The sequence below is a fragment of the Protopterus annectens genome, chromosome 5.part0 (genome assembly GCF_019279795.1).
Source record: "Protopterus annectens isolate FY-2018-M chromosome 5.part0, PAN1.0, whole genome shotgun sequence".
NCBI classification, from domain to species: domain Eukaryota; kingdom Metazoa; phylum Chordata; order Ceratodontiformes; family Protopteridae; genus Protopterus; species Protopterus annectens.
In genome coordinates this window covers 971,600,063-971,613,620 of record NC_056735.1, presented here as the reverse complement: position 1 = coordinate 971,613,620, position 13,558 = coordinate 971,600,063, and the positions used below count along the sequence as shown (strand labels likewise).

General features: G+C 44.7%; 1 protein-coding gene across 1 annotated transcript in view; it reads right to left on the bottom strand.

Moving 5' to 3' along the window:
• LOC122802299 (beta-arrestin-1) overlaps positions 1-13,558 on the bottom strand; it is a 915,058-nt gene that overhangs the window by 168,012 nt on the left and 733,488 nt on the right. Inside the window, exon 11 of the mRNA XM_044071946.1 lies at positions 12,902-12,974. Within this exon, the coding sequence (XP_043927881.1) occupies positions 12,902-12,974 (73 nt within the window). The remainder of the gene's footprint in view (positions 1-12,901; positions 12,975-13,558) is intronic.

Here is a 13,558-nt window from a genome sequence, read left to right as displayed (position 1 = left end):
TGACAGCATACGTGACCTTGCCGGTGCCATCCGGAATTACACCGAGGTCATTGATAGCCATTGGAGGGAGACATTAGATGTCCTCAACAATGTGTTCGCCATGAGCCAGGACTGTGTGGGAAGGATGAGAGGCCGACGCAGATGCACGCCAGCTACAGCATCATCTGGCATCAATTGTGGACGGACCACAGACCACGGCCGCTCCTGTAGTGGCAGTACCAGCACCAGCAATACTGGGACTGGCCTGTCCATTGACCATCCTACTAGACCATGTGCACGTGGCACTGGCCAGTACCAGCAGGGACATGGGTCCAGTCATCATACCTCTGCCTCTGATGATAGCACCCAGTCAGGATTGGTACCCGATACTGCCCGTAGCACCCCTGCTAGGCACAGGTACAGTGTCCATGGCCAGAGACAGTGATCTGTATGGCCTAGCAGGCACAGTCCGTGGCTGTCCCACAACCGCCCGTATATGGCAGCCACATGGTGGAGTTGTGTGCATGCAATCACACACACATTTACCATACAACTAGGGCTCATGCATACACGCACACATTACATCAACATTGGCCCATGCAGTACTGTTGTCCCGCACACACACACACACACACACACACACACACACACACACACACACACACACACACACACACACAGACATGCCGAGTGGATGGGTCAATGTCGGGCTCTGGCAAAACTACAACACACCCTGTGCATATGATGACACCTGTGCCACCTCCTGTCATCTGTCACATTGATGCAGGAATAGGCTAACATGGTTCTGATGCACAGGGTGACATACTAGCAGTGTAGCAATAGTAGCAGGTTGCCAACACGAAGGTGTACTGATATCCCTGTAGGTATAACTGAGCAGGCAGTATGCATCACAGCTGTGATAGTCATCGTAGCATTGTTTACACCAGTATTAGGTCTGAGTATGTATTGTCCTCCCATGTGCCACTTGGATGAAGTGTACTGTGTTGACAGCATGTGTTAGTGAGTGGACAGTATGTGTGTGATGTGTGCATTACAAATTAGCAGGTGTACATCTGTGAACATGGTGTGTGCACACTGTCTGCATGTACGTGCATAGTGGACATGTGGGATGTGCGACATACCCTGTTCTACACATTGTTAACATGTCATGGTATCTTTCGATGGCCAGTATGCATTCTACTACAGATATGTACTGACATGGGTACACATGTGTGTATGACATGGGTTGGCAGTATGCTGTGGGTGATACCGTTGATATCTGTCAATGATCTGCAGTCTGGCTGTATACACCACCTCAACAGCATGACTACAACCAATCATTAAATGATGTCCTGACAAATTACTCACAGTTGTGGGGAACTCAGTAACAGTTGTATCCTTCCAGTACTATACTATGACAGTAACCAGTGGTATTGACCGCCACACGTTCCTGGGACCACACCTGTGTGGCATAAAGCCCTCTTCGCTACATGCAAACAAACTAGGGATATGTCCATCCACATCTGGTAATGCATGCAGTGGCCTACACTGCATTCCCCGGATGGGACGCATATCCTACACAAGGGTATCATACAGACAGATACCTGTTGACCAATACATGCTGTATAGCAGTACACCATCTATGGCATGGTCATCCACATTCACTATACAGACTATCCCGACAATACCACATAGGTGGTAGCCCTGAACATGTATGTTGGGTACCACTGTGTACAGACAGACATGTGTTATGTAATCTGTCCCTTTGTATCCACATATCCATAGGTATTGTGGGGTCCCTCGATGTTTCACATAACACATTAGGGGCCTGCATGCATATCCACAGGGCTGGTGCACACCTATCATGACTGTCCATCATTGCCAGTCATTGTTGTGTATGAACATGTCCAACATATACCCCAGCAATTACCCTCACTCACAGTCCTCTACAGTATGTGTCATGGATGTGTGTGGCAGGGATGTCCCTTGCCGTGGGTCACTACATTGGCCGGTCTTGATGCAGACATACTTATGTGGCCTATGATCTGAGAAGCAGCAGCACAATCTGCCAAAGGTTACAAATGTATTCATGTATTATGCAGGCTTCACACATATGTACCGATTGGGGTCACATGTACTCAAATCTATATGACACGTAGATACCCGATGTGTGTAATGCACATACTGTTTGAAACATATGTCATACTGTTGCAAAAGCAAAACACACACTGCATTGACCACCTGTGGCACACACACACCCACAGCGTTTGCAGGACTCAAACCTCTACCTGACTATGTTATGACACTAGTGGGATATGCATTAACACAATATGCTAGCTGCTGTATTGGGTGCATTCATTTCAAAGGCTCTATTTGTAGGATGCTGACATCAGCACACGTAGCAAAGGGGGATTCACCACTACTTCTGTATTTCCACTGTCTCTGAAAAGGCCATTCTTCTCAAAGCCAATCTCACACACACACATTCACACTCAGCATTTGCAGGATTCAAAACCTTACCTAACTATGTTATGCTACTGGAGAGATACACAGTAACACAGCATGCTATAGGCATTACTGGGTGGCTTTTGTTCTCCTTGAATATTTGTAGGATACTGACACCATCAGACTTTACAAAGAGGGATATACCTCTTTTAGAGTGTGTTTCCACAGTCTCCAAAAAGGCCACTCCTGTCAAGGGAAATCACACACGGCATTTGCAGAACTCAAATTTCTACCTAACTATGTCATGACACTAGTGAGATATGCATTTACACAGCGCACTATCTGTTTTATTGGATGCATTCATTTCAAAAGCTCTATTTGTAGGATGCTGACATCATCACACTTGGCAAAGGGGATTCACCACTCCTACTGTATTTCCACAGTCTCCAAAAATGCCACACTTTTCAAAGCTAATCTCAAACACACACATACACATGCACTCAGCAATTGCAGGATTCAAACCCCTACCTACCTATGTTATGACTCTAGTGAGTTACGCATTAACACGACGTGCTATTTGCTTTATTGGGTGCATTTGTTTTAAAGGCTATATTTGTAGGATGCTGACATCATCACACTTGGCAAAGGGGGATTCACCACTACTACTGTATTTCCACAGTCTCCAAAAAGGCTACTCTTTTCACAGCCAATCCCACACACACACAGTAATTGCAGGACTCAAACTCCTACCGAACTATGCTATGCCACTAGTGGGATACGCATTAACACGATGCACTATTTGCGTTACTGGATGCATTCATGTCAGAAGCTCTATTTGTTGGATGCTGACACCATCACACTCGGCAATGAGGGATTCACCACTACCACTGTATTTCCACAGTCTCCAAAAAGGCTACTCTTCTCACAGCCAGTTTCACACACTCAGCAATTACAGGATTCAAACCACTACCTAACGTTATGATACTAGTGTGATACACATTAACACAACACGCTATATGCTTTATTGTGTGGTCATTTTTCACATGCTATGTTTGTAGGTTGCTGACATCAGACTGGACATGGTTATGTGTTTGCACATAGTGCTATGCAATGCCACAAATGAACCTTGTGGGTCAGTGGGTGTGAACATCTTGAACAGGAATACACAATTCATACCTGGTGTGCTCTATCCATGGACATATTACCATTCCTTCATATGACAATACATATTCATGCACGGATTGTAGGTTTTGTGGATACCACATGTGTCTGTGATGTTGGTAGAGGGCTACTCGAGGTCTATGTGGGACCTGTGTTGCTCCTGTCAGTGATGTTTGTCCTTGGTGGCTGCCTTGCAAGTTGTCCAGCAGGTTTGGGGAACATCCTGTGCTCATTAACATACCACAGGTGTTTGTTTTGTGTGTTTGTTGGTTTACAATATCTCTGTTCCTGACTGCAATCAAGATGGACTACATGGACTAGCATTTCGGACTTTGTATGCATATAGGAATATAGTTCCCATGGTGTGTTGTGCACCAAGACTTGTGGGGTGTGACACATGCTGCTGTAGCACATTCAACGGTTTAATATCCTGTAGAGAGTGTGAGGCTCCACAGACTTTTCATGTGCAGTGTCTGTTTCTCCTGTCATTCACGTATGACACATATGGGGAAACATTGTTATCCACGTGATGGGATTCCTTTGGCATTGTGGGGACCAGTTTACACATTCTACATGTGATATCTCCTGGTATGATGTCAGGGTCTTCTGTCACTGGGAGGTGGGTATGTATGTATGGGCCTGTCTGACAGGATGTTGACATTGTCAGACAGGTACAGTTGACCCTGACTCAGGACATATATAACTGTACATCGATAAGTCTCACCTAGCTAATGGAGGTGTAATGTTTCTGTCTGTACTCCTTTGCAGACTATCTTTCCACAGCAACATCAAAGCTGAACACTAAAACCCTGTTATACTCTTTTACACACTGGACACACTACTGATCCTTTGTGATCAGTCGACAGTGTATGTCATCATTATATCCTGGCATGTCCAAAGGTTGGTTTGTGTGTGCTCTCCAGTCCAGCTGGTGCATATTGGAGGTCTGACGCATTGTTACAACTGCTTTATGTACACAGGTAACACTGTCCTCCTACCAACAAAGTCAGATATCTGTGGGAGGTGCAACTGTATAGACGGACAGGAAGCTGAGCTCTCCCAGGCCATGACTAGCACAGTCTATCAGGTGGTGAAGGTAACCACACACACCACAACTACAGTCACACATGCACCTATGAAAACAGCAAACCGTATACATTGGCACACAATGACATACTTGGAACATCTAATTGTACTCTGCATAAGCAGCTGAGACATCCAAAGCAGACACACACACACTACTGCTAACACACAACCATACACACATATCATCACATAGTTCACAGAGTCATTGTGCCACACAGTCACTAACCTTAGGCCTACACAACACACCTCATACAACTGTATTAGGTGAGTGTAATTGTCAGTCACAATGACATCCCACTCACCAGGCAGAACAAGGTGAAGGTCACTTTGTGCTGTGTGTTGCGTGCCAGGATATGCCACATGACACATGCACTGTTGTCACTCCACTGCAAGTACATATATGGCTCCATCATTGAGCATTCCGGTGTGTGGACACTCAGACATTCCTCCCTGGACTACATGAGAGTAGACTTAGAGGGGCTCTCTGATCATGTAGGCCAGGACAGTATGACCCTGACCTTGTGTAGCATCTTACCCTCACCAAGTACTATGTCACATTATACAGATGACATGTTCATTTGGAACAGTTGTCTAACATACTGTTGTCATTCACAGAGGATCCAGTGTCTGTCAGCCTGGGATTACATTCTCAACATGCCATGTACATTCGCTATGGTCGCCATGCAGCTGTCACCCCTAGACTTTCACAGACTGCCTTAGGCTCTTGACACACACATAGTGGCTGTTTGAAGCAAGGGTCAGATGACATAACCACAGCCATAGACGTTACAAGGCACAGGAAACAGAGAGTGATGGTGCTCAACAACTGATGCTCAACCCTCAGAATGCATGCGCTCAGGACTCACATCAGTATGGCATCTGTCGATATATGTGCAGTAACAAACACCTGGTCCAGGACCACAGAAACACAGCAGCACTAACATGTTTTACGTCATACCATGTTTTTCAGACACAGGACTCGGTCTGGACAACAACAATAGGGGGTATTCCATATACATCATTCATACACACACCTCCAGGTTGGTAGCAGTGCACAATACATTGGGGAAAGTACATGTGCAACTGAGAGTGGTCATAACTGCATTTCAGTTTGTAGACTGTGACAGACCACACTCCCAAACATGGGCACAACAGGCATTATTCCTGGGAACACTGGGGAATGTGAAGGTCTCACCAACCACCATTATATTATGTGACTTCCAATGCACAAACATTGACTGGGTATACTACTCAAGCAGTGACACCCTGGCACAACAGTTGCTAAGATTGCTACACTCAACTGCTAGGGCAGACCTGGTCCACGCACCCACAGGGGGTTATACACGTGGTACCTGATCATCACACACATGGGGACTCTATGTTCCACAACAGAGGTATACCTGTACTTGTTGAGGTCGGAACATACATTCAGCTCACTAGACATACATATCCCATACACACACACATCCTATGTGATCTCAGTGACATACTTCTCATGAGCAAACATCACACTTGTACAAACTAAGGTGGTATCCCTCAATGACCCTGGGACGGTGTTAATCACGGCTCAGACAATTACAAACTTTACAAGCACATTCTATGGACAACTACTGGTATTCATGGATCATGCTATACCAGATAACTACAAGACTCACTTCTTCTAAGGCAGGGGACCTGTCTACTGGACCACAGCCATTACTGAGCTGTACATGGACAGGGGAGGCCACTACATTTTGGAGCACAATCACAATCTGGAAGGCATCTCTGATCAGTACTATGGTATAGCTACGATCAATTGTTGATTCATCTAAGGCCCACTTCTACCGGACACTTGCAACAGACACTGTGGACAATCACAAGGCCTTATTTAGTTATGTTAGGGACCTGTGTGGGAACTCACCGATATGCTGTGAGTTACTGCATAATTACAAATGATACGGTGAACCCACTGACATTGCGAACATCCTGGACAACAGGTTCAGTGGGAATGTTTCCCCACCATCCCCCCTGCAGTGCACATGTCCATCACAACAGGGTGTAGCCTCCCTGACATCACAGATGGACATGTGTGTGCTTCCCTCTCCATAGCAGACAACACAGCATCAGTGGGACCAGATAGTGTCCCTGACTGTGGCATACACGAGATTCATGACAAACTTCACACTCACATTATGTCACTGTTCAATATCACAGTTACTACGGGATGTGTACCCATGGAATGGCGTACAGCTACAGTGTACCTGCTACACAGTGCTGGTGCCACAAGAGGCCCTGGACATTATCACAATATATGCCTAACTATCCTGGTCTGCTATGCTATGGAGTGTATCATCATGGAACACATACACATACACATTTTGAACCTACAGACACTGGATCCTACACAATTTGGTGTTGTTGTGGGTATATCTTGCCTCTTGCAGATGTCTGATGTCTTTAAACAGGTAACAGGTCCAGAGTAGTACACAGGGTTGTCCACACAGCCTACCTGGGGCTCACACACCACTTCTACACAATACCCCACTTGGCCTTTACACATTAGATCACCGGATTCAATATCTACACAAATGTCACATTCTGGATTGCTAACTGGATCATGGATAGCACACACATGGTCAGTATTGCAGGTGTCATGTCTGACTATACACCAGTTACACGTGGCATCCCACAGGGCTCAGTCCTGGGACCTCTCTTGTTCTGTGTATATTTCTGATACATACTGGCTAACACAGGGGGAATATAAATGACCATGTTTGCAGATGGTTGCAAACTGTGTGCCATATTCGACTCCACAGCTGGCACAGGCATCCTCAGAAAGGGTCTCACAGAGATGGCTGACTGGTGCCAGAGCCATGGCCTACAGCCACCTTACTTTAGATGCATAGTCATCACCTTTGGTAGTAACATCGTGCGCACACATTACCACATAGGTGATGTTACATCATGTACAGTGTGTGTGGTTTGTGATTTGTGGACATGAATACTTAGTACTCTTGCCTTTGACATTCATTTTGCCAATGTTGTTGGACACACCTTCTATTTGGGCAACCTTATCCCATACAGTTTTACATCCAGATCAGGTGGGGTCATTGTGACCCTGTAGTTATCTGGCACATGCTTGGATACAATGGCCCATTTCGGTTGTACCTTACCCAACACCTGCAGTGACTGAAATGTACACTGATTTACATACCAAGTGGATCTAGGGACTCACACAGATGGTATGCACAGTTTGGCTATGGTGACCCCAGCTCTCCTCGGTTGCTTAATGCCTACTTGGATGCAGTCTGTGCCTTTTCTTTGATGCCATGTCCATCACAGCATTGATGGACAGGCTCCACATGAGGATATCGAAGTCCCTAACAGCTACATGCTCCAGGGACAGGTACATGGGTAATGCTGTTAATAGGACATGCTGGAGGGCCATTTTACCATCCCAGAGGCTCCAATCACTAAGGAATGTGATCACAGTACCACATATGCACAGACCCACAATGAGCACCTACAGGTGACATTTTCACAGGTGGACGGGTGTTCGTATGTTTAGCCCTGGGATATGTTATGGGTCTTTGCTAGACAGAGCCAGACTGACATGAACATATGTGTGATATCTTGGGTGACCTACTATTGGCAGGCACAGTCTACTGAACTAGCGTGATTGCAGACTACAAACACACTGTGGCTAGGCTTCTACATACCCTAGGGCAGATAGCCTAGTGTCAACCTTAGAACCTATGCTGATGTTCAGGATGCACATTGTTCAGTGATGGTACTGGTTGAAGGTTTTGTTTCCTTTTTGCTTTACCACTTCCTATGAACAACCTAGGTTTCTGCATTACATATTTGATTGTGACAGTATTTCACTATTTTATATTGTGTCCGTTGTCATATCACTGTGTGCACATAGTGGATTGGTGAATAGTGCGGGGTTCTTTGGTTGACACTTGCAACTGTGGGATATGTGTGGCCCACTGCTGTAGTCAGACTTTACCTAAGTGTGTGAGCATGCCCAGTTCAGACTTTCAGTGTTTTGTTGCCAGACATATTTTTCTCATAGTTCCAAGTGTGTGAGCATGCCCAGTGTGACCTTACAGTATGTTGCTGTCTGAGGTCCACTGTGTTTGTTGCCGTGTATCAACATTATCAATATTAACATTTATACTATATGTGTGTTGAATATCAGGTTCTAGTATTACTGCAGGCCTCACCTTTGTGTCTTGACTCGACAGGGATTATGCTATGCATGCAGGGTTTCCATTAGATACTTAGCATTGACTTATCAACATTTTCTCATGCAAGCTGACCATTGACATACTGTCATGGTTTAGTGGTTCTGTTCTCTGACTATAGTGCACTGTATCCTGGGTTCGAGGACTGTCACTGCTTCATATTTTCATACATGGCAGAACAGACTGCTTCAGGGTAAGTGAAGCAAATATGAACCTGTTAACCTGCTTTTGATGAACTATACACACATTTGACCAGACTTGAAAAACATTGCTCAATGTTGCCCAACATTGCTGGACAGTGCACATTATTGCTGAACATTGCCTGTTGTTGTGCTACTTAGTGTGTGCAATTTTGTTTACATATACTGATTGGTGCTGAAAGCTGTTTAGCACTGCTTTATATTGCTTAACAGATGGCAATCATGCCTTGGGTGGTGCTGCAGGGCTGCCTATGTCGGATGCACATACTACACTCCCTATACATGTTTGAGGACAGGTAGTGTCATGTTAGGCATCCCTTTTACTCTTTGTGCATGTCGGAGAGAGGTATCATTTCCAGGGTTCCTACTGGGCCAGTGTATGTGCTATGCGTTGCCTCTTTGCCAAGGCCAGGGCATACTGGGCACACCTCCTTCTGCCTACTGGGGCAGGCTCAGGTTGTTCCTCCTCCGAGTCACACTCTGCCTGTGATGGCCTTGGCAATGGTGGGAGGCTGTTGTGCCCGGCCCTATGCTGCTCCTGCTGCAGCTGTTTTTGCAGGATCATATTGTGTAACATAGCACATATCATGACTATTTGAGTACATGTAGTTGGTGAGTACTGCAAGGCTCCACCGGATGTGTCCAGGCACTGGAACCATGACTTGAGCAGCCCAAACACACGCTCAATTACATTCCGTGTTCGTGCGTGTGCCTCAATATGGTGTTCCTGTTCAGGCGTGTGTGCATTTCTGATGGGTGTCATCAGCCACAGCTCGAGTGCATATCCAGCATCCCCCACTAGGTGACCATGGGGGATGTCCCCATTGGCAAATGTCTGGTACAGCTGTGACAGATGCCAGATATGGGAGTCATGGTAGCTTCCAAGGCAGCCAGCACACACATTCATTATTATGCCCTGGGCATCACACACGACCTGGCAGTTGATGGAGGGGTAACCCTTGTGGTTATAGTAGACCCTACCCCGCTCACCGGCTGGTGCTTTAATGCAAATGTGCGTGCAGTCTATTGCACCCACTACCTCAGGGTATTCCGCTATTTACTGGAAGAGACGCATATTGCTGGCCAATACCTCATGGGAATTGGGGAAATATACATGATCACCGAAATGTGCTGCCATGGCATTCAGGAACTGGTGCAGTACCCTGGATGCTGATGCCTGTGAAATCCCCATCATATCACCAGTTGGTCTCTGGAAGGTATCTGTTGCTAATATTCTTAGGCCAACACATACCTTGGTTTCCACTGGGATGGGTTCCCCTCTGTTGTTTCTGTGTGTGAGGCGTGGCCTGCACAGCTCAACAATTGGCTGCATGAGGTCTCGGTCCACTCTATAGCGCTCCACTATCTCCAGCTCATGTAGCCCCTGGTAGGTTACCCTAGGCCTGTACACTCTTCTCCGTCTCCTCACTGTGGGTTGCTCAGCAGCATTTGCATTGTCACCACCCTCAGCATGTTGCACATGTCGCCTTATGATAGCAATGGCAGCCCCTAACATTTCTTTGTCTCAGTAAAGCTTTTTTAGTTTTCATTTCTATTAGCTTACTGCAGTGTTGCAGTGTGTCTGAGAACCCATACTGGAATGTTTTTTGCTGAGTTTTAAGTGCTGGGCTGGGTTGGGCTTGTGTAATGCCTGTGTAATTGGCTGATTCCAATTGTTTTCACCTGTTAGCTGTGCTAGTACTCCCTGGTTTACTTCCTACTATTTATTGTGCTTCCTTTTCCCTTTCTGTTTCCTCAGGGGGCAGCACCACGCAAACAAGCACAAACAAGGGCACACCTGCTCACATGCGCACACACATGCTTACATGACCTAAAACCTGCTTATTCCTGTTAAAACGCGTGCACACCGGCGCAATCACGCTTACAACTGTTTACACAGCCTTACATATGCTTACTGGAGCCTACATATGCTTTCACGCGTGCACACTCTCTTACTTGGGTTTACTGGTGCGCACACGCGCGCATGCACGCTCAGCAAGAAACTTTGGTGTTATCCACAGCATACACCTTCGATTTCTTGACTTTACCTGGCCTACCTGTTGACACACCTCTTTCACTGTTATGTTAATGCAAGCTGACACATGTCACTCTGCTCCAATGAGCTGCACTCCTTTCATACATACCCCCCTCGTGATGTCACCTATCTTCTACTCTGTTACTCCTCTTATCCTACTCCTACACTCCACTGACTGTGCTCATTTGCTATATGGACTTACGATTCACTATCATAACTCTCATTTGCATAGGACTGCCTACTAATGCTTAGTTACATCTCTTAGACTGAGCTTCCCCCCTTAGCAACCTCTACTCGGTGGCCATGTTGTCTTCAGTCTGCCATTCCCTTGCATTGTTAATTCATTTTAGCTATGACATCCACATTTGTGGATCTTAATTACTGATTTTCTGCTTTTTAGGGTGCAGTGCGTTTGCGTGGCGCTGCACTACAGTTAAACCCCGGAGATCGGGATTAAAAAAAAAAGTATTTTTAATTTTAATTTGCATCACTTCCCATTGGCAATGGCCATATGTTTGTCCATTGGCATGCTTCCTCCTGTGAATGCATGCTTTTTTTACTGCTGACATGGCTCCGTTTTGCTATTTGCAGAACCGTACTCAGTTATCAACTGAGTACATTTCTGCAGATAACACTACTCCTACTCGGACAGGTTCGGGTTTCCTGGATCACAAACTTACCTCATTTGCATGGCTTTCGCCTGCAATTGAGGTAATTTGCATATCCCAGCCCTGTCCGTGTAGGACTAGTTTAGGGAGCTCAGTTGCACGCCCCTGATGGCTGTTCCTGGATCGCTCGGCGGATATGTTGGCTTGCTGGAGTCTTACTCTACTCTCCATGCAAGCCTTCGTGAATCCAGCCCAATGTTTTTTTTATGAAATGCAGTGTCTTGCTGCCTGTACTAGTGCACTGTGCAAACTGGCAAAAGTGAATTCTACTGATTCACTTTATCTGACAATGTATATGTATAACACCTTATATAATGCATTGAGTATGTCGAGTACACTGAAAAATGGGAAAATAACCTTGTTATTGCAATATTTGCAATAAGAAACTTGTGATTAACGATGGTCATACAGCCACATGAACAGCAGTCACCATAAAACTGCGCTGGAAAAATACATACTTCATGCTACCACACTAGCAACTGAAGTTTGGCTGAGACGGGTAAATGCTTTTAAAGTTGTTGGATGATGAGAGATGTAGTTTGCTTCTGGCCATTGTTTGGCAATGCAAAGTGTGTGACAGAGGTTAAACTATCAAACAGTTTTACATTTTTTTAACTTGTTATACATTGGGGCAGCTAGAACTCTCCTTGTACTACAGATAATTTTGATCAGGTCTCCGATCATAAAGAATTTGTTAATATGTTTTTTGAAACCGATTCAAGAAATTTACATCTCAAGCCTTTCCTCTTGAGGTAAGCTTTTTGGATCACTTTCTTGAACACATTAACATTGTCAGCAATCCAGTCATAAACCTCTGTATGTCTCATTGTTATCTGCCAATATTAATGGTGATGATTATAAGTTTGACATTTTCACTATACATAAAAATATAAAAGTGCTGGATTAATACAAAGTTGCAGAAAATCCAGTGTAAGCTTCTACAGGTACAGAAGAATAAATCAATTAACATGCATTAAGGCCTGTGTTATAGAGGCTAAGACACTCCCTCATGCATGTAGACTCAGTATCTATGACAAAGCTTCTAGAAAATGGATCATGTGACAAGAGACAGCTTAAGTTGAACAACGTGCTACTTACTCTGCTTCTTCCATTGCAACAGGACACTTGTATTGTGCCGTGTTAAATAAGCAGATATCTGCATACTGACGAACTATATGTTAGAAAAGAAAAGAATAAGACAGTTAAGTTTCCTAAAATTGTTCAGACATTTTGTGTTTTGTTTTTATATGTATCTTTCCATTGATTTTTTTAGTACAGTTTCTTCATAGCAAAGTTAACTACTGCTCAGGAAGATGAGTTTGTAATGCTCAAAAAGTCTGTCAGTGCCTTTTTTACTTGTTTTCCAAGGTTGTAAAGAATACATTGTCAATGTATGATATGAATTTTCTAGAACTGGTAAATAAAATAGCAAGCTATACCATAGTTTTTGTGACTAAATCAAGTGCTCCTTTGCTCTAGTTATTGTTTATTGTACTTGGCAGTACCAGCCTTGGAGTCTGTATACCAATAAATCTTCATGTGTCCTGAGAAAAAAAATACACCTGCAGCATGCTAGCCTATAATAAATCTTCAGTAGAAGCCCTCATAATAAATGTAGTGGAGATATATAAATAAAGTAGAAACAATTTTTGTTATTTCATAATCTAAAAAAATGCAATGGCTCATATTCACTTAGTGGTAGCACTTTACAGAGCTGTTGATATTCATTAAATGTAGTACTTATGTGACACACCA